Source organism: Stegodyphus dumicola, chromosome 2 (assembly GCF_044657685.1).
Source record: "Stegodyphus dumicola isolate Sdum_Otavi_A_Nest chromosome 2, ASM4465768v1".
Classification (NCBI taxonomy): Eukaryota; Metazoa; Arthropoda; class Arachnida; order Araneae; family Eresidae; genus Stegodyphus; species Stegodyphus dumicola.
Window position 1 is genome coordinate 93020495 of NC_140769.1, and position 19737 is coordinate 93040231.

General features: G+C 38.1%; 1 protein-coding gene across 2 annotated transcripts in view; it reads left to right on the forward strand.

Moving 5' to 3' along the window:
* Nucleotides 1-19737, forward strand: part of LOC118180188 (uncharacterized) — a 176601-nt gene that overhangs the window by 95979 nt on the left and 60885 nt on the right. For both annotated transcript variants that reach the window (XM_085810311.1, XM_085810312.1), the window contains exon 6: nt 13159-13335. In XM_085810311.1, coding sequence (XP_085666437.1) covers nt 13159-13335 — 177 coding nt within the window. The remainder of the gene's footprint in view (nt 1-13158; nt 13336-19737) is intronic.

A 19737-nucleotide genomic window follows, 5' to 3' on the forward strand; every position in this document is an offset into this window, starting at 1 on the left:
TAAAATAATAGACAATCTATTAGTTCGTAATGGGCCGCCCTATTTCTTATCGCCACAATATCTTGGTGGCTAAAATTTTCAGGATCCTTTAAATACTCATAAATATTTTTAAATTCAGGATCCTTACCCAGTTCGGTTATTACAGTTTCTCGGGAATGTATCGTACATGCTGTGAGCATTGCCACCTTTACAGTATTACCTTCTTCATCTATTTTTATTCTGGATAGGGCATCTGCTACGATATTTTCCTTTCCGGGGGTGTGCTTAATTACCAGATTATATTCTTGTAACTTGAGTGCCCAACTTATTAACCTTGGGGATGAGTTTTTCCCTGAGTACAATCTAGTTACCGCCGCATGATCAGAATACACTGTTATAGGGGCCCTTCCAAAATAGACTCGGAAATTTTGCACTGCTAACAGAACTGCAAGTGCCTCTCTCTGAGTCGCGGAATAATTTCTTTGTGTTTGATTTAAAGTTCTACTAAAAAATGCCACGGGCTGCTGATTTTCCGAAAGTACCGCTCCCACCGCATAATCCGAAGCATCCGCTGAAATTTCTAAATTCTCATCGTTCTCAGGAAATTTCAAAACAGGGGCTTGCGTTAATGCTTGCTTTAATTTTTCGAAAGCACTATTGGCTTCGGCCGTCCACGAGAATCTTGCCTTTTTCCTTTTTAATTTTAACAATGGTTCAGCAATAGCTGCAAAATCTTTTATAAAGGACCTATAATATGAACAAAGTCCTAGAAAAGAAGAGAGCTTCTTCGCCGTATTTGGCGGCGGATACTTTTGTTCAGCGATTATTTTTGATTCGTCTGTCTCGATTCCTTTCTGAGATATTTTGTAACCTAAGTAACTTTTAGACCGGCCTCATTTAATAATGAAAACACCTGTCTTAAATCCTGTACATGTTGGTCCAGATTATCACTAGTAATAATGATATCGTCTAAATAGATAAATGTGGTCTTTCCAAGAACAGGCCTTAGCACAATGTCCATACATCGCTGAAATGTTGCCGGTGCCCCTGAAAGGCCCAACGGCATACGCAAGAATGCATAAGTGCCAGACTTGGTTATAAAAGCAGTCTTAGGCATATCTTCCGATTTAACCCCTATTTGAAAATAACCAGTCGTTAAGTCTAACGTAGTCATATATTTGGTAGAAGTTATGTTCCTTAGAATTTCTTCAATAATAGGTAACGGATATACCGGATATTTAGTCATGGAGTTTAATTTACGATAGTCAATTGCAAAACGCCACCTTTTCGGATGTGTTACCGGATAGTCATTAATTTTCTTACATAACACAACCGGGATAGCATAACTACTTGAGATGGGCGTAATGATCTTTTTACGTAACATATCTCGAATGTGCCACTCTATAATTTTTTCATTATTCTTATCATATTGATATGGTTTGTGGCGAACTGGCAGTGAATCTCCGGTGTTGATACTATGGTTAGTAACTTCAGTAAATCCGGGAATATCACTAAATAACGAAGCAAATTCACTTACCACTTGTCGAATTTTTTGTTGCTCTTCCTTAGGCAGGTGGTCGAGGTTTAACGTCGGTGGTTCTGTTTTTTCTTCTCGAACTGGTTTCATCGTCAGCTTAAGTAACGCTTCGTTAAATCCAGCGTTTCTTCTGCCTCTGAAAGAAAATCTATCCATAAAATGACATGTGCTTGTAAATTTTTTACGATAAAAAACATTACCTTTACTTGCTCGTCCTTGATACGAATGTATAACGGTAATTTACCTATGCACTTGCATCTTTCTCCCTGCGCAGCTAACACTGTCGTATTATCCGAATCATATATTCGGTATTTACGGAAATACTTCCTAAAAAAATCTTCTGCCACACAGTAACATTGCGCGCCTGTATCCAGGAGTGCGGTGGCTGGGATGTTATTCACCAAAACTTCAATCTTTGGAAGAGTCAAATGTTTCACCATAACTGTATTTAACTTGAAGGAAGAGGGGTTTTCTTGGCCTTCGGATTTCCGCACCCTCCCGTCAGCAGAAATCCATTTTAGTTTAAATTTTGTTTCTTCCTTTCCATGCCTTCCTTCTTTTTCCGCTGGCCTTCAGACTTTTTTCTGGCTTACTATTGAACTGTCTACGTTCGCCGGTTGTTTTTGGATACTCGAGTTTCCTTGCCCATTGATTCGATTTGCTTCCGTAGCCGTGTTCTTGACTTTGCTGTGGTCTTGGCGCACCAACTTGGCTTCGTTGCTCATACTGGCGTCTTCTTTCAATGTCCGCAGTTCTTCTACTTTCAAACTGGATTGCTAGCTCAAATAACTTTTCTAGTGTAGTCGGATTCCTTAATTCAATAAAGTCTTGTACTTGGGGAAGTAACCTCGGCAAAATCACTTGGATTATCTCAGGATCCGGACGGTTTCCATACAAGAGTTTAAAGACGTGAATTTTTCTTAAAATAAAGGTGGAAAGATTTTCGATTCGTTGCTGATATATGCTGAAGAGTTCCGTTTCTAATCTTGCACGATCTCTTACGACAGGGAAGGCTTTTAGTAGGGCAGTCTTGAAATTCTCGTAAGTATAGATGGGACTTCCCGCTTGACCCAAGAGGCTTCTGCCTATACATTTCAACCAATTAAGCGCTTGGCCCCTCAAAGCGCTGGTAGCTATGGTGACTTTCTGGAACTCATGTACTGGATACAGCATGAAGTGTTCATCCAATTTTTCCAAAAAACTGGTTACCGGTGAGTTTGCATTAAATGTTGCTTCTGGTTTCATCGATGTGCGCATGGTCTGGACGATGTAACCAAATCCTTCCAGGGCGGCAGCTGGCATTTCTGGATTCTGAGCCGCTTCTGCAAGCAGCACAGGTTCTTCTTGAAACTCTGCCATGGTTATTCTTCTTCGTCGGGCGCCACTATCAGTGCTGGTATTCCTCTTTACTTGCTTTGGAAACATTAACTGTCCTGACTCGGAACAGGGAGCTTACTGAAGCTATGTTCGATAAATTGTGAAGTAGACAATACACACAGGAAGGGTATACGAAACCCTTTATTTTTCTATCTTTACAGAGCTTTCCGGAACTTCGGAATACAGAGACCAACCACTTGTGGTCTGAACGTAAGAATATAAAAATATTAACTAAAACTCTAACTAAACTAACTTTGGATTAATAAACAAGTGCCTACTTGAAGATTGGCCGTTAATTAACAAAAAGCCGTATGTAGTGTAGGGAGCTGCTAAACTACGATACGTTTAAAATTAGCACGAGGATTAAACCTCTGGCCTTGAAGGCAACCAGCAACCGAGTAAAACTACTATGGCAAGCGGCCTGCTTCTAATAACTCCTTCCTCTCTCTTGCTTGGCAAAAAGCCACAACTTAAGTACTTGGCGTTAGCAAGACAAATTTGCATAAATAAGTTAAAAGCTTTTAATTCTGGCCGGAAGTAGAAAATAAGAAGTGATAGTAAAGATTTAAAATAAAATAAACGTTAGTAAAACTTAGGATCCTTACAAAGGCTGCATATTTCAAAAAAGATCTTTATTTCTAGAAATGGGCTAAAATTTGCTTTAGAGCTGGAGATTACAGTTAAAATAAATTTGCATCACTATAGAATGATCTTAGTTCTTCAAGAAAATCAGAGCATATTGTACCGTCTGTGATTAGACAGTATAAAACTGATTAGGGTTAAAAGAAAAATTCCATTGAATGTTGCTTATATGAAGTATTTCTCTCAGTTCTCTTAGTGGAGTGATGATAAGATGTAATGACATTATTAACCCGGCGGAAGGCGCACCAAGAAAAGTTACTAGGACGGGCGCGTGGGGTATCACATACCCCAACACTTAAAATACAATAAAAATAATATTATTTAGGTTTAAAACTTTTTTTTCTCGTGTATTATAAATAAGTGAATAATAATTGGGTTTCAAAAAATTAATTTCCGAAATAATCTTAGAGTTAAAATTAAGATAAATAAAATAATAAACATCATGCCTCTAAGTTTGATTGCATCCCTAATACACCATGCTTTTTTTATTTCTTCCCACTTTGAACGAAATACATTCATGTGTTTTTGGCACAGAATGTTTTCACATTTTAAACATTGCATTCAGGTTCTTCTGTCCTTGGCGCGAGGGCAAAAAATTTAACACATCTTTCATACTTAGTTGTTTCTAATTTCATGTATTCGTTTTAATTCTTCATCGAAACTTCTGCTTTTGTTTTGCATGCAGTACGTCAATTTCTTGGAAAAGTATCTCTGATCTTTGTTCAATACTTTTTTTTCATTAATTGTAATGCTAAGTCCTTCAAAAACAGACTTATGTTTCTTGTTGGTGGATTAGCAGTTCAATGTAATATAATTCAAGCATTTATTACAGCAACATTCAGTGCAGGAAATAAAATTACCATTGGCCACCTTCTCGTTATTCTGGCAATTGAATAATTGACTGACATTTCATCCCCCATATCCACTGCTCTTTTAGTCATATTATTAAAACACATAATTCCTAACGTTTTATTTTCTCCAATAGTATCATCTATAGTATCATCGTTATATAATGTTATAATGTTATAATGATCGTTATATAAAGCATAAGAACAGTTTTTCATTTTTTAGGAACATCAGGAATTAATGTTTTATCTTTTTCGAAACCAAAACATTGTAGAAAATATTCTTAGTTTCATCTTCAGTTTCCGAAATGCAATCTTCATCGCTTTCAAATATTTCTAATAAATCTCGCATGCGTTGCATCTCCAGTTCATAGGGACTACTTCTTTTTACCATAATGCAGTTAGAAATTTTTAAGAATTTAATGTCATGTACTGTTTAAAATGTTTAAAATCACTTGCGAGTAGAAATATTTACTGTTACACTCTAGAAATAAATTTCTGAACTAAATATTCAGTCAGAAAAACACTTACACGGACAGGCGCGTGGGGTGTGTCATACCCCAGTTCCAACAGAATACCTATAAATATTTTTCTGAAACACACAGGCAAAGAAAAAGCGGTTCTAAAAGTCAACCACAACTAGAAACTCAGCTACTGAAAGCAGCACAGAATTTCAGTTTCACAAGTTAGGAATATTCCACTTTTATGTAGGGTTGGGGTATGATACACCCCACGCGCCTTCCCGCAGGTTAAGTATAAGTTCATAATATTTAACAAATTGCAGATAATGTTTAAGGTTTGTCAGCTAAAATTTAGTAAAATCGTTTTTAAGAAAGATGATATTCATTTTAAGGCACGTTTTAAGTCACTAAATGTACTTTTAGTAAAAGTTAATTAGATGATTCCCTCAATGAAGGTTAGCGTTTCTTTGATTGTTTTGATTACAAATTGTTATTGGGATGTAGTAGTTTTATCAAGAACGAAAGTGAAAATTGGAAAGCCTGTAAGGATCTTAAGTTTTACTAACGTTTATTTTATTTTAAATCTTTACTATCACTTCTTATTTTCTACTTCCGGCCAGAATCATAACCGTTAAGGTTTTTATGCAAAGTTTGTCTGGCGAACGCCAAGTATTTAAGTTGTGGCTTTTTGCCAAGCGAGAGAGAGGAAGCAGTGAGTCGTATCAGGCCGCTTACCTTAGAAGTTACGCAGTTGCTGGTTGCCTTCCAGGCCAGAGGTTTTAATCCTCTTGATAAATTTTAAGCGTATTGTAGTGTTCACAGTTCTCTGTACTACATACGGCTTCCTGTTGATATAAGGCCAATCTTCCACGTTTATTATTTTAAAGTTAAATTAGAGTTTAGTTCTATTTTTATATTTTTACGTTAGACCCCAAGTAGCGGGTCTGTGTATTCCGAAGTACGGAAGTTATTGTATATAGAGAAAAATAAAGGGTTTTATATACCCTTCTTGTGTATCCTGTCTACTTCCCACAATTAGTGAACATAGCTTTAGTAAGCTCTCTGTTCCGAGTCAGGTCCTTGCATGTTCCCGAAGAAGGTAAGAAGGAACATTGATCCTGATAGTGGCGCCCAACGAAGAAGAATAACCATGGCCGAGTTTCAAGAAGAACCTGTGCTGCCTGCAGAAACGGCTCAGAATCCAGAAATGCCAGCTGCCGCCCTGGAAGGATTTGGTTACATCGTCCAGACCATGCGCGCTTCGATGAAACCAGAAGCAGCATTTGATGGAAACTCACCGGTAACCAGTTTTTTGGAAAAATTGGATGACCACTTCATGCTCTACCCCGTGCACGAGTTTCAAAAAGTTACCTTAGCTACTAGCGCTTTGAGAGGCCAAGCGCTTAACTGGTTCAAATGTATAGGCAGAAGCCTCTTGGGTCAAGCGGGAAGTCCCACCTATACTTACGAAAATTTTAAGACCGCCTTAGTAAAAGCCTTCCCTGTCGTAAGAGATCGTGCAAGATTAGAAACGGAACTTTTCAGTATATATCAGCAAAGAATCGAAAATCTCTCAAGCTTTATTTTAAGAAAAATTCACGTCTTTAAACTCTTGTATGGAAACCGTCCGGATCCTGAAATAATTCAAGTTGTTTTGCCGAGGTTACTGCCCCAAGTGCAAGACTTTATTGAATTAAGAAATCCGACTACACTGGAAAAGTTATTTGAGCTAGCAATCCAGTTTGAAAGTAGAAGAACGGCGGACATCGAAAGAAGACGCCAATATCAACAGCGAAACCAATTTGGTACGCCAAGACTACAGCAAACTCAAGCACACGGCTACGGAGGCAAAGCGAATCAGTGGGCAAGGAAACCCGAGCATTCAAAAACAGCCGGCGAACGTCGACAGTTCAATAGCAACCCAGGAAAAAAGTCTCAAGGCCAGTGGAAAAAGAAGGAAAGCATGGAAACAAAAAAGGATTTAAACTAAAACGGATTTCTGCTGACGGGAAGGTGCGGAAATCCGAAGGCCACGAAAACCCCTCTTCCTTCAAGTTAAATACAGTAATGGTGAAAAATTTGACTCTTCCGAAGATTGAAGTGTTGGTGAATAATATCCCAGCCACCGCACTCCTGGATACAGGCGCGCAGTGTTCCTGTGTGGCAGAAGATTTTTTTAGGAAGTATTTTCGCAAATACCGCATATATAATTCGGATAATACGACAGTGTTAGCGGCGCAAGGAGAAAAATGTAAGTGCATAGGTAAAGTACCGCTGTATGTCCGTATCAAGGACGAACAAGTAAAGGTGATGTTTTTTATAGTAAAGAATCTGCAAGCACATATAATCTTAGGAATAGATTTTCTTTCAGACGCACAAGCAACACTGGATTTTAATGAAGCGTCCCTTAAGCTGACAAGGAAACCAGTTCGTGCAGAAAAGGCTGAACCGCCAATGTTAAATCTTGACCACCTGCCTAATGACGAGCAAGGAAGAATCCGACAAGTGGTAAGTGAATTTGCTTCGTTATTTAGTGATATTCCAGGATTTACTCAGGTTACTAACCATAGTATTGACACCGGAGATTCAATGCGAGTTCGTCAAAAACCATACCGGTATGATAAGAATAAGGAAAAAATTATAGAATGGCATATTACCGATATGCTACGTAAAAAGATCATAACGCCCATCTCAAGTAGTTATGCTAGCCCGGTGGTTTTATGTAAGAAAAATAATGACTATCCTCTGACGCATCCAAAAAGGTGGAGATTTGCTATTGATTACCGTAAATTAAATTCCATAACTAAATATCCGGTATATCCGTTACCGATCATTGAAGAAATTCTCAGGAACATAACATCAACCAAATTTATGACAACTTTAGACTTAACGACTGGTTATTTTCAAATAGGGTTAGGCCTGAGGACGTGCCTAAGACTGCTTTTATAACCAAGTCTGGCACTTATGCATTTTTGCGTATGCCGTTTGGCCTTTCAGGGGCCCCGGCAACATTTCAGCAATGCATGGACATTGTGTTAAGACCTGTTCTTGGAAAGTCCACATTTATCTATTTAGACGATATCATTATTACTAGTGATAATCTCGACCAACATGTACAGGATTTAAGACAGGTGTTTTCTTTATTAAATGAGGCCGGTCTAAAAGTTAATGTCGAAAAGTGCAAATTTGCAGCCCCTGAATTAAAATATTTAGGTTACAAAATATCTCAAAAAGGAATCGAGACAGATGAATCAAAAATAATCGCTGTACAAAAGTATCCGAATCCAAACACGGCAAAGAAGCTCTCTTCTTTTTTAGGACTTTGTTCATATTATAGGTCCTTTATAAAAGATTTTGCAGCTATCGCTGAGCCATTGTTAAAATTAAAAAGGAAAAAGGCAAGATTCTCGTGGACGGCCGAAGCCAATAGTGCTTTCGAAAAATTAAAACAAGCATTAACGCAAGCCCCTGTGTTGAAATTTCCTGAAAAGGATGAGAATTTCGAAATTTCAGCGGATGCTTCGGATTATGCGGTAGGAGCGGTACTTTCGCAAAATCAGCAGCCCGTGGCATTTTTTAGCTGAACTTTAAATTAAACACAAAGAAACTATTCCGCGACCGAGAGAGAGGCACTTGCAGTTCTGTTAGCAGTGCAAAAGTTCCGAGTCTATTTTGGAAAGGCGCCAATAACAGTGTACTCTGATCATGCGGCGGTAACTAGATTGTACTCAGGGAAAAATTTATCCCCAAGGTTAATAAGATGGGCACTCAAGCTGCAAGAATATAATCTGGTAATCAAACATACCCCCGGAAAGGAAAATATCGTAGCAGATGCCCTATCAAGAATTAAAATAGATGAACAAGGTAATACCGTAAAGGTGGCAAGGCTCACAGCATGTACAATAAATTCCCGAGAAACTGTAATAACCGAACTGGGTAAGGATCCTGAATTTAAAAATATTTATGAGTATTTAAAGGATCCTGAAAATTTTAGCCACCAAGATATTGTGGCGATAAGAAATAGGGCGGCCCATTACGAACTAATAGATGGTCTATTATTCTATACAAAAACTACGAATTCCAACAACGAATTTCGACCTGTTATCCCAGCTAGTCTTAGATTAAATATCCTGCAGGAGCTCCATGACAGCCCTTTAGCTTCTCATGCTGGTATTCGAAAAACTATCCAACGCGTACGCGAGGCAGTCTACTTTCCGGAACTGCAAAAGTTAACAAGGGCGTATGTCCAGTCCTGCCCAACATGTCAAGCAGTTAATTATATTAATTTCCGCCCGGCCGGGTTTCTAAATAGTATTAAGTCCGAATTTCCAAATGAAATAATTGGCATCGATTTATTCGGCCCTTTCCCAAAAACTCAGTTAAATAAAAGTCGCTATCTCCTTGTTATGGTTGATCATTTTAGTAAATGGACCGAAATTGTTCCCTTAAAACGAGCCTCCGCGAAATTAGTTACTGATTCTATTTTAAATAATTATATTTTAAAATACGGGGCGCCCCTAAAAGTTATATCGGATAATGGTCCTCAATTTGTAAGTAATGTATTTGAAGACATGTGCCAAAAACTGGGCATACGTCATTTAAAAATGGTCCCGTATCGGCCGCAATCAAATATAGCGGAACGGGTCAATAGAAATATAGTGAAAATTATCCGTAGTTATGTTAAAAATTTTCATAAAAGCTGGAATAACTATGTCAATGAATTTGCTTTCGCCCTTAGGACCGCAAAACATGATACAACGGGCAAAACTCCTGCTGAGTTATTTCTAGGCAGAAAGATTATAACGCCGTTAGATAAATTATTTTATGTGCAACAAAGAGCCCCAGAATTTAAAATGGGTGATTTTAAATTCTGGGAACTAATTAAGAAACTAATTAAGGAAGCAAAGAAGAATACTGAAGTAGCACAGAGAAAACAAAAACTATATTACGACTTGAAACGACAGGAAGTAACTTATAAAGTAGGGGATGAAGTTTTAAAAATTAAGCATTCACTTTCTTCAGCACCAGAAGATAAGACTTCCAAATTTTTCCACGATTTGAAGGACCATATGTTATAGAAAAAAGAACTCACGCTGTAATAGTGTTAAAAGCCAGAAATGGTGAAACCTGCTCCGCAAACATTGATCAAATCAAACCCTACTTCGATCGTAATAAAATGCAAATATTTTCAGATATTTTGCAGGATCCGGCACGGCAGACACCGCAGGCACAAGCTCCAGAGGTGGAAAAACGACAAGTACAAGGGCAAGCCATTAAGAGGCAGGAGCAAGTGAAAAGAAAATTTCCCCGCGGAAAAATTGAAGATAGCAAGAAAAAGAAGCCGTTTTACCGTCCAGAAAAGAGAGTTCACGAACACCCCCAGAATGACGAAGGGAGAAGGACGACGGATGTGAAGAGAACCAGGAGAAATGACGGCAACTATAACCCGGCTCTAAAACGGAAGATCTACTCATCCGACAGGACTCTCCGCAGCAAATGTCGCCGAACTGCGGAAGGGCCATCAACGGCGGAGGAAAAGTTACAAGGAAAATTTGAACGGCCAGCAACGAGGTCCAAGCAGGAACACGAAAGAAGTTTCCCGGTTCCGCCAAGACCAGCTGCCATCAAACGACCAAAACCACAGGCAGAAGTGAAAAAGAAGGTATTCAAGGGTGACCGAACTGGTGAAAAAAGGAAGCATCGAGAGGAAGGCACTGAAGGGCGAGCCCGTACAAGAAGGAGGATAAATCAAACAACTATCTGCAATACCTTTAAGGACTGGGCCCAGAAAAGCATGTCCGAATATCACAAAGATAAGTAAAATTTTATGTTACTTTGCAAACTTAAGTTAATCTTTCATTCTTACTGCAAGTGGCAGATTTCAAGAAGTTTTACCTCATGCGAGGTCTACCTTTATCGCCAAAAGGGCGAGAAATGAGTTGTTACCGATTTTGGTATTATGTTTTTCAATTACTCGCGCGTAAAACTAAAGTTGATGTATAATAGCGTTGTGTAAAGACTTAAATATTGTAAAAAGTTATTGTATAAATTTTATTTAAAACATTCTAGCAAGAAAGAAGTTTTAGTCTGAAAGACTTTTTGAAATGCAGTATTTCAATGTAGAAAGAATTGGCACTTGCTTTGAAAAGAACAGAAGTTAACAATGTACTACTAATGTATGTTTTCAAATGTGTAAAATTAACGGCATGTTGATATGTTCTTATATACAATGTGAACTGTTATTTTAAATGTTAAGAAATACCGTGATATGGTAAAAGTGAATGTTATTTTTTTTTTTATTCGTGTGACTGTAAAAAGACTAAATCATGGTGAATATGTGTTAAAGGTTGAATGATGTAGTTAGGCTCTCTGACGCTACACTTCAGAGTTAGCCACTTTCAGAATAGTACCTCAGGGTTTAGAGTTGGAATTAGGGTGTGTTACGAGGTCTTGGCATGTTGAATTTTAACACGTTAGTGTTTTGATTGTAGGAGGAAGTGTGGAACACGTAGACAGAAACACATTCGTGTTTGGTGTTCTTTTACAACACATGTCAGAGAGCACGGGGAGAGATAATTAAAATAGGCATGAATGAAATAAGAATTTTAAGAGAAATATAATTATACATGTTACTTGCCATTTCATTATGTAACATTTCATTAAACTAGTTTTCCTTCCAGATCTCTGGAAGGAACCAGATTTGAATAAGAGCTCCTGTTTGGATGCAGTACAGATGGAAAAAATTTGTGTATCCTGGGAGCTGCTATTGTAAAAACAAATTTCTTTCTTTTAAATTTCTAGTTTCTAGCGAAAAAATGTTTGTAAAAGATTGGCCTCGCGTTAGATTCTAGAGCTAAAAGTTTTCAACAAGGTCGTTTTAGACCTCAGTTTCAAACTAATTAACTCTGGCGGGAAGTATGTAAGGATCTTAAGTTTTACTAACGTTTATTTTATTTTAAATCTTTACTATCACTTCTTATTTTCTACTTCCGGCCAGAATTATAAGCGTTAAGGTTTTTATGCAAAGTTTGTCTGGCGAACGCCAAGTATTTAAGTTGTGGCTTTTTGCCAAGCGAGAGAGAGGAAGCAGTGAGTCGAAGCAGGCCGCTTACCTTAGAAGTTACGCAGTTGCTTGTTGCCTTCCAGGCCAGAGGTTTTAATCCTCTTGATAAATTTTAAACGTATTGTAGTGTTCACAGTTCACTGTACTACATACGGCTTCCTGTTGATATAAGGCTAATCTTCCACGTTTATTATTTTAAAGTTAAATTAGAGTTTAGTTCTATTTTTATATTTTTACGTTAGACCCCAAGTAGCGGGTCTGTGTATTCCGAAGTACGGAAGTTATTGTAAATAGAGAAAATAAAGGGTTTTATATACCCTTCTTGTGTATCCTGTCTACTTCCCACAATTAGTGAACATAGCTTTAGTAAGCTCTCTGTTCCGAGTCAGGTCCTTGCATGTTCCCGAAGAAGGTAAGAAGGAACATTGATCCTGATAAGCCTACTGAAATTTTAATTATTGAACTTTCGACGCTGTTTGATAAATCGTCTACTTTTCTAGCAATTACTACGGTAAGTTCATTATCTCTACCTTCTACATTTAAGATTTGTAGTTGATAAAAATATGCCTTAGCTATATTTTACAAATTCCCTATTCAATAACATTATATCTTCCTTCGTTAATTTTTAAATCTATCAAAGAACTTATACTATTAGCTTTATTTCTTTAGGTTGCAGTTTTAAAAAATAGCATTCGCCTATAATATTGTTTTTCAAAATAATTCACTCGATGAATCTGCCTTGTAAAATATTCGGGCATGTTTCAAAGATTCTTATTATCGAGTATATGTTTTATTAAAATAGCGGTGTCCTCGTCGCATATCAAACGCAGCATGCAAGCCCCTAAGATCAGAAACAAAAATTCATTCATCAAAGCAATTCCGCGATTACGATCAGTTTTCAATTGGAGTAGCTATATTTGATGTGATATGTTTTAATGAAAAACTGCTATGGATACCTAATATAAAGCTCATTGATATATGTTCTACAAAGCAACATCTGGCTTAAAAAGACAGGACACATGCGATATTAACATCGAGTTCTATGTGAAGGAGGTGGGTGGTTGCAGAACTGCGGTGATTGTGAGTCACCCTTGCTCTAAACTAATAGTTTGATCTTTTGTTAAGTGCATATTAAAATTCCACGCACATGACAAACTTTATTAAACATCATTTATCTCTAATAATTGTTGTAACTTTGTAATATTGTAGTATAATTATCGCCTTGATAACTGTATAAATAATTTTCTTTTTCAGACTGTAGAAAATCAACTAAAAGAGACTTTGGCTGAGAGAGCAAAAATTCGAAATGAGCTCGCTGGATCTAAATCTTGCAATAGCAGGCTAGTGGCGGAAATTTCAGCTCTTAAACAAGAATTGCAGTCATTATACAATAAAGCAAATGATAATAATATTTTAATTGACACGCTTACAGTAAGTCGGATACGCATTCATTATTTCCTCTTATTTCTTTTTAAAACTATATTCATTTTTCTATAAAAAATACTGTTACGAATTTGGTATTTAAAAAGCTAATGTTAGTTCAATTATAAATTAAATGGTTTTATTTCTCGCGCAGTGCAGCGCGTGACGAATATTAAAAGAAAGCTAAGCCGGAAAATTGAAAATACAAGAGCGCGTGCATTAAATAAATAAATATCTCTTTTTGATTTCGAGAAAGTACTGGAAAATTCTAGCGCGTGATTTTGAAATCTTATAAAAGGAGGAAAACATCTCAGTTTGTAGTAGTTGTTTAGTTTGTTGTTATTTAGAAAACTGCTCTTGTTGATTGTAGCAAATTCGCGGATTAGCGTTCTTTAGCTGTTTTGAATTACGTCTATTGGACATTTGAGTAGTTAAAAGATAACTACTGTGAGATATTGTAATACTGCATGATAATTTGAGAAAATTTAAGCATATTTGTTGTGATAATAATAAATTTTTGTTCATTTTTCATCGGACTTGTGCATTCATTTCATAACGAACCCGTACGCACGCAACAATTTTTGGTGTCAGAAGTGGGATTTGAATGCCAATAACAAGAGCGATGGAAGAGCAATTAAGGCAGTTAATATCAGCCTTTGCCTCATTTAAAGAAGAAATGAAATTGGGCCAGGAATCCGTTAAGGACGAAATGAAAGCCGTTCAAGCTGGTCAAGAAAAGATTGAAGCATGTCAAGAAGAAATGAAAAGAGAAATTACCTGCATAATAGAAAATAAATTTGAAGCTATGGAAGGCAGAATTGACACAGTTGAAAATAAAGTTGGACAAATTGAAGAAAAAGTTTCTTTCGTAAAAGATCAAATTGAAGAAAGAGTTTCTTCGATGAAAGAAGAAATAGAAAAAAAAGTTTCTTCTGTAAAAGAACATATAGAAGGGAGAATTTCGGCTGTGGAGGAACGAATTGAAGGAAGAGTTTGTGCCGTCCAACACCAAATCGAACAACAAATTGATGAGAGAGTTTCTGCAGTTGCCAAAGAAATGGAAACTCTAAAGAAATTCGTAGCGACGGCAGGGAGCAAGAGTGATGATTTTAAATTCTTACCGATGCCTGCTCGTCCATTTCTGAAGCTATCCACATATGATGGGAAGACATCCTGGCAAGTGTACAAGACCCAGTTTTCTATCGTTGCGGATGCAAATGGATGGGATTCCCAAGCTAAGGCCTGTCATCTCGCCGCTTCTTTAAGAGCCGACGCAGCGGATATTCTTCAGACTTTTCCCGAAAACAAAAGGTTAGATTTCGAAGCTCTGTCCGGCGCCTTGGAGCTGCGCTTTGGCGAGAAATGTTTAAAAGACTACAGCAGGCTTCAATTAAAATCCCGTCAACAGAAGCCCACCGAATCACTTCAGGAGCTCGCCACGGATGTTGAAAGGCTGTCACATCACGCCTTTTCGGAGTGCCCGACAGAAACAAGGGAAATCCTGTCCCTGCAATATTTCATCGATGGGATCCGGGATCACGAAATACAGAAGGCCCTACGAATGGCAGATGTAAAGGATGTAAAAAGCGCTCTGTTGTACGCCGTGAAATTGGAGGCAGCCCAGCAGGCAACTCTTAGAGATCGCTACCCAGTCAGAGCTGTGCGAGTCCACGACCCAGGGGACCAATTGATGGCTCGTTTAGATGATTTATCCAGACAAGTCGATGCTTTGATACGGAGTAGCAGTGAGAACAAAGTGGCTGTAAGATGTTGGAGATGTGGTTCTGAAGGTCACCTACGACGGCATTGCAGAACACCCCAGGGCACGGATAATAAAACGGATGAGTTGACAAGACCAGTGAATGCTTTAAGACGGAATAGTGGTGAAACGAAACCGACTCTAAAGTGCTGGAATTGCGGTGTTGAAGGCCACCTACGAAGGAACTGCAGAACTCCCCAGAGCACGGAAAATAAGGCATACGATTTAAGCAGACAATTAAATGCCACGGGAAGGAAAAGGACTGACAAGAAACCAAAGTGCTGGAACTGTGGAGCTGAAGGCCACGTACGAAAGAATTGCAGAACACCCCAGGGTACGAAAATTGAGACAATTTCTGAGCAACGACGCAGGAAACAAATTAATGACCATATCAAGGAACGGAGGTTGCCAGATAATGAAAAACGCTGTTTTAAAGCGCTTAAGATCTCTATAGTGAGTGGCAACAATAACGGACTGTCCATCAATGGGAATATGGATGGAGTTCCTTGCAATATGATCATTGACACAGGAGCTAATGTTACCATCATTAGGAAAGATTTAGCTGAGCATTTTAAAGATAAACTTATTTGGACGCCATCCTGTGTTACCCTTCAGACTGCGTCTGGTGACAAGATCGACATAACTGGGAAGTTAAAGGTAAACATCACGTTTGGAAGTGTCGCCTACCATCACACGGCATATGTGGCGGATATTACAGATCCATGCATACTCGGATTGGACTTTTTAAGGAAATACAATTTTTCCTTAGATTTCCAAAACAATAAGCTGCTTTCAGCATCTGATGGCATGACTATCCATCCTCAAAAGGGATCCTCGCCTGGAAATGTCGACGCCTTGTCCGAAAGATCGAGCTCGGGAAGCTGCCGAAATCATACCAGGGTCGAAAAGAAACGCAAGACTACCAGCTATTCTCCATCTCAGAAGCTCTTCGGTCAAGACCTTCGTCTGCCTTGTGACCGCCTGTTTAGTCGCCCTGCGGATGCGTCTTCATCGCCTGAGGAACACATCCAAGATGCCCAGCCCCGGTTTGAGAGGATGCATCGTTCTGCACGAAAGCGAGTCAACTTGGCGACGGAGAAAATGAAGACCAGATGCGACACAAGAGCTACTAGACAGAGATCCAACAAAGGAGACAAAGTGTGGTTGTGGAACCCAATTCAACGAAAAGGACTGAGTCCTAAATTACAGTCACCTTCGGATGGTCCATATACAGTGCTGAATACGAATGACGTCGTGGTTCGGATCCGTGAGTCTTCGAACTCTTACGACAGGTTAGCTTATTACTATGGCCATAGTACATAATGTAAATAATTGTAAATAGTATAAGACCATGGTCCATTTTGTTTTTAAATATGTATTTGATTTGTATTTGATAGCATTTGATTTGTTTTATGTATTGCATTTATTGTTCACGTTGTTTATTATTGTAATGTAATGCTTATTAATGCATTTATGCCACAGTTGTAAGTTTAGCTTCCTGTCGAGGGATTGTACTGCCCGGGACGTGCGTCCTTGGGAAGGGGGCAGTGTTACGAATTTGGTATTTAAAAAGCTAATGTTAGTTCAATTATAAATTAAATGGTTTTATTTCTCGCGCAGTGCAGCGCGTGACGAATATTAAAAGAAAGCTAAGCCGGAAAATTGAAAATACAAGAGCGCGTGCATTAAATAAATAAATATCTCTTTTTGATTTCGAGAAAGTACTGGAAAATTCTAGCGCGTGATTTTGAAATCTTATAAAAGGAGGAAAACATCTCAGTTTGTAGTAGTTGCTTAGTTTGTTGTTATTTAGAAAACTGCTCTTGTTGATTGTAGCGAATTCGCGAATTAGCGTTCTTTAGCTGTTTTGAATTACGTTCTATTGGACATTTGAGTAGTTAAAAGATAACTACTGTGATATATTGTAATACTGCATGATAATTTGAGAAAATTTAAGCATTTTTGTTGTGATAATAATAAATTTTTGTTCATTTTTCATCGGACTTGTGCATTCATTTCATAACGAACCCGTACGCACGCAACAATACTATGGCATGTCATGGACGGAATAAGTACCATATTTCTCAAGCAAACTATATTATTTTTTTATTCTCGTAAAGACTTTTTATTTTTTCTTGACCATAAAATGGTGGAATTCATTAATATCACAGAAAGGGACGGTGCACCAGAGAAAGGGGATCCCAGACCTGGCCAGCATTTTTGAAAGCCTTACAACGTTAAGCACCCCCAACGTCCACAGGCCATGTGAGAGGGCGCCACTGCCCTCGGTCAACCCAGGGGGACTTCACATGTCAGACACCGTCCGTCCCAAAGTGTTGACCGAGGGCCACTCCCGGGACAAATCTGACCATGTAACGTCCCCACATCCGAGGGACAGACAAGACAGTACAGTACGGTCCCTGCCAAGCCTGAACCTATCACCGAATATACGATGAATCTAGTCCTATGAAGACTTATACCCCAGAGGTCGAGGCTATCTAGACATAGGTGTAGACAGTTGGCTGGATAGAACCCCGCATCTCCTCCCAAGAATGGTCCATTCCAGAAATTCCCATGCTGTCGAACGCCTAGGATGGTGTCCGACATCATCAGCCCAGGCGAACCTGCTTACCGGCGAGGGCCACGAGAAGGCGGGTGTCGGACTGGGACAGGACATGCTATAAGGTGGTGCGTCACTGCACCGGCAGCTGCACCCACTCTCAGAAGGTCCAGATTGAACCCCAGATCTCCTCCCATAACATGGTCGGTTCTGGAGATGCAATCCTTTCTAACTTCGAAGGAGTAACAACCACCCCCCACCGCAGAAAGGGACAGTAAAATTTGGAAGGAGCACCAGAATTTCACCTATGGATTTATAGGTATTGCTCTGTCGCAATATTGTACTAGAACAATATCCATCACGGGACACACAGCGCCTAGTTCCTGTAACCAGCCTAGAGAAGAAACCACGACACAGTGTTCAGCGTTGTCACCATTCTCTCACTGAGCTGTTCGTCCATATTAGAAAAACATTCTGCGTTTATTGGTACCTCATTGTATTATATAGCATACAATGTGTATATGATGCATAGTATGTTATACAGTAGACAGAAATTTCAAACTCTGCTCTAAATTTCTTACAGATAAATATAGATCATTTCGTTCACATGGGCATTTAATTTATTGACGTTGAACATTCTTCCCGCTATTTCATATACCGTATATACCCGCGTATAAGTCGACCCCCCACTTCCGAATTCGATCGAGAAACTTCAAAAAAAATTTTTTAAAGTACTAAATTTATTCAAAATCATCTGAGAAAAAAAGTAAATATACGATAAAAAATTACCTTGGTAAATAAACAAAATCAAAATCCTTCTACGTCCGATTCATGGTCAGATTCGCCAAACATTTCATAGAACTCTTCTGTCGTCATTGGCTCGTCATACATATTTTCAGTCTCGAACTCTGTATTGTTACAATCACTACTAGAGCCTTCGTCGTCATTTTCACTTTCAAAAACAGCATCATCTTCCGTGCCGTCTAGTTCTGCATTTTCCCTTTTTAAAAGTTAAAAGAAATATTCAAAACTGTTCAGTTATTGTGTGGGCTATTTTTTTTAATTTTGACGTGTAAGCCTGTTAACAAAAGTATTTCATGAATGAACAATAACTATTATAAAGACTTATACGTACCTAAAATCTATCTGCATTTCTCTTTTCTTGGTGTGTTGGCGATACCTTTTTATTGCTCGATATTGATCGGTTGTTCGGGGGCCGAAAATTCTTTAGTTTAATCGAAACTTACTCTAGTTAAAGTATGAAACTCTATGATTAGTTCGTCACATAATTTAAGTCATGAAATTACTTCAAGTAAGTGACTTATTTGATAAGTCGTCCAATTTGAGTGTGGGAAGAAAACAACTGCATTATATAAAGAAATTTTTAAACTTCCGATTCTTTAAATTTTTTATGGCCCCGCGTATAAGTCGACCCCACCACTTTGAAGTCTTTTTTTTTTGTCCAAAATATCTCGACTTATACGCGGGTATATACGGTATTTGAATTTTGGTACTTTATTCTCAAATTATTATATACATTTCAATTCATTACATTACCTTAAATTATATTATTCATAGAATTTTGCATATCTTTTCATTTTCAGCTGAATAAAATTTTACTGTTAAATATAAAGTGGTGGCCAAAATTGTGGACACTTTTGGAAATTTTTATGTTTTTGAACTTTGTATGCTTATAGAAAACGTTACGTTTCACAAAATGCAAACTTGTATATATCATTTTAAAGAGAATTTATTACTGAATTCAATACAAAACACAAAATTCAATTATTTGCAATACAAAAAAAGTTAAACGATAATAGTTATCGATATACATTACATAGTGATGATTGTAGTGAGTTATCAGTACTTAGTAGGGTACCCTTTATTTTTGATTACAGCTTCACATCGACGTTTCATTGAGCTGACAAGAGTTTTAAGCTCTTTTTTCGTTATTACATGATGCCAGGAAACAATTATAGCCTCAATTAGTTCCCTTTTATTTGATGGGCGCCTCATTTGAACAAGAGTTTTCAAACGGTGCCACAATTTTCGATAGGATTGAGGTCAGGACTGTTTCCTGGCCATGACAACA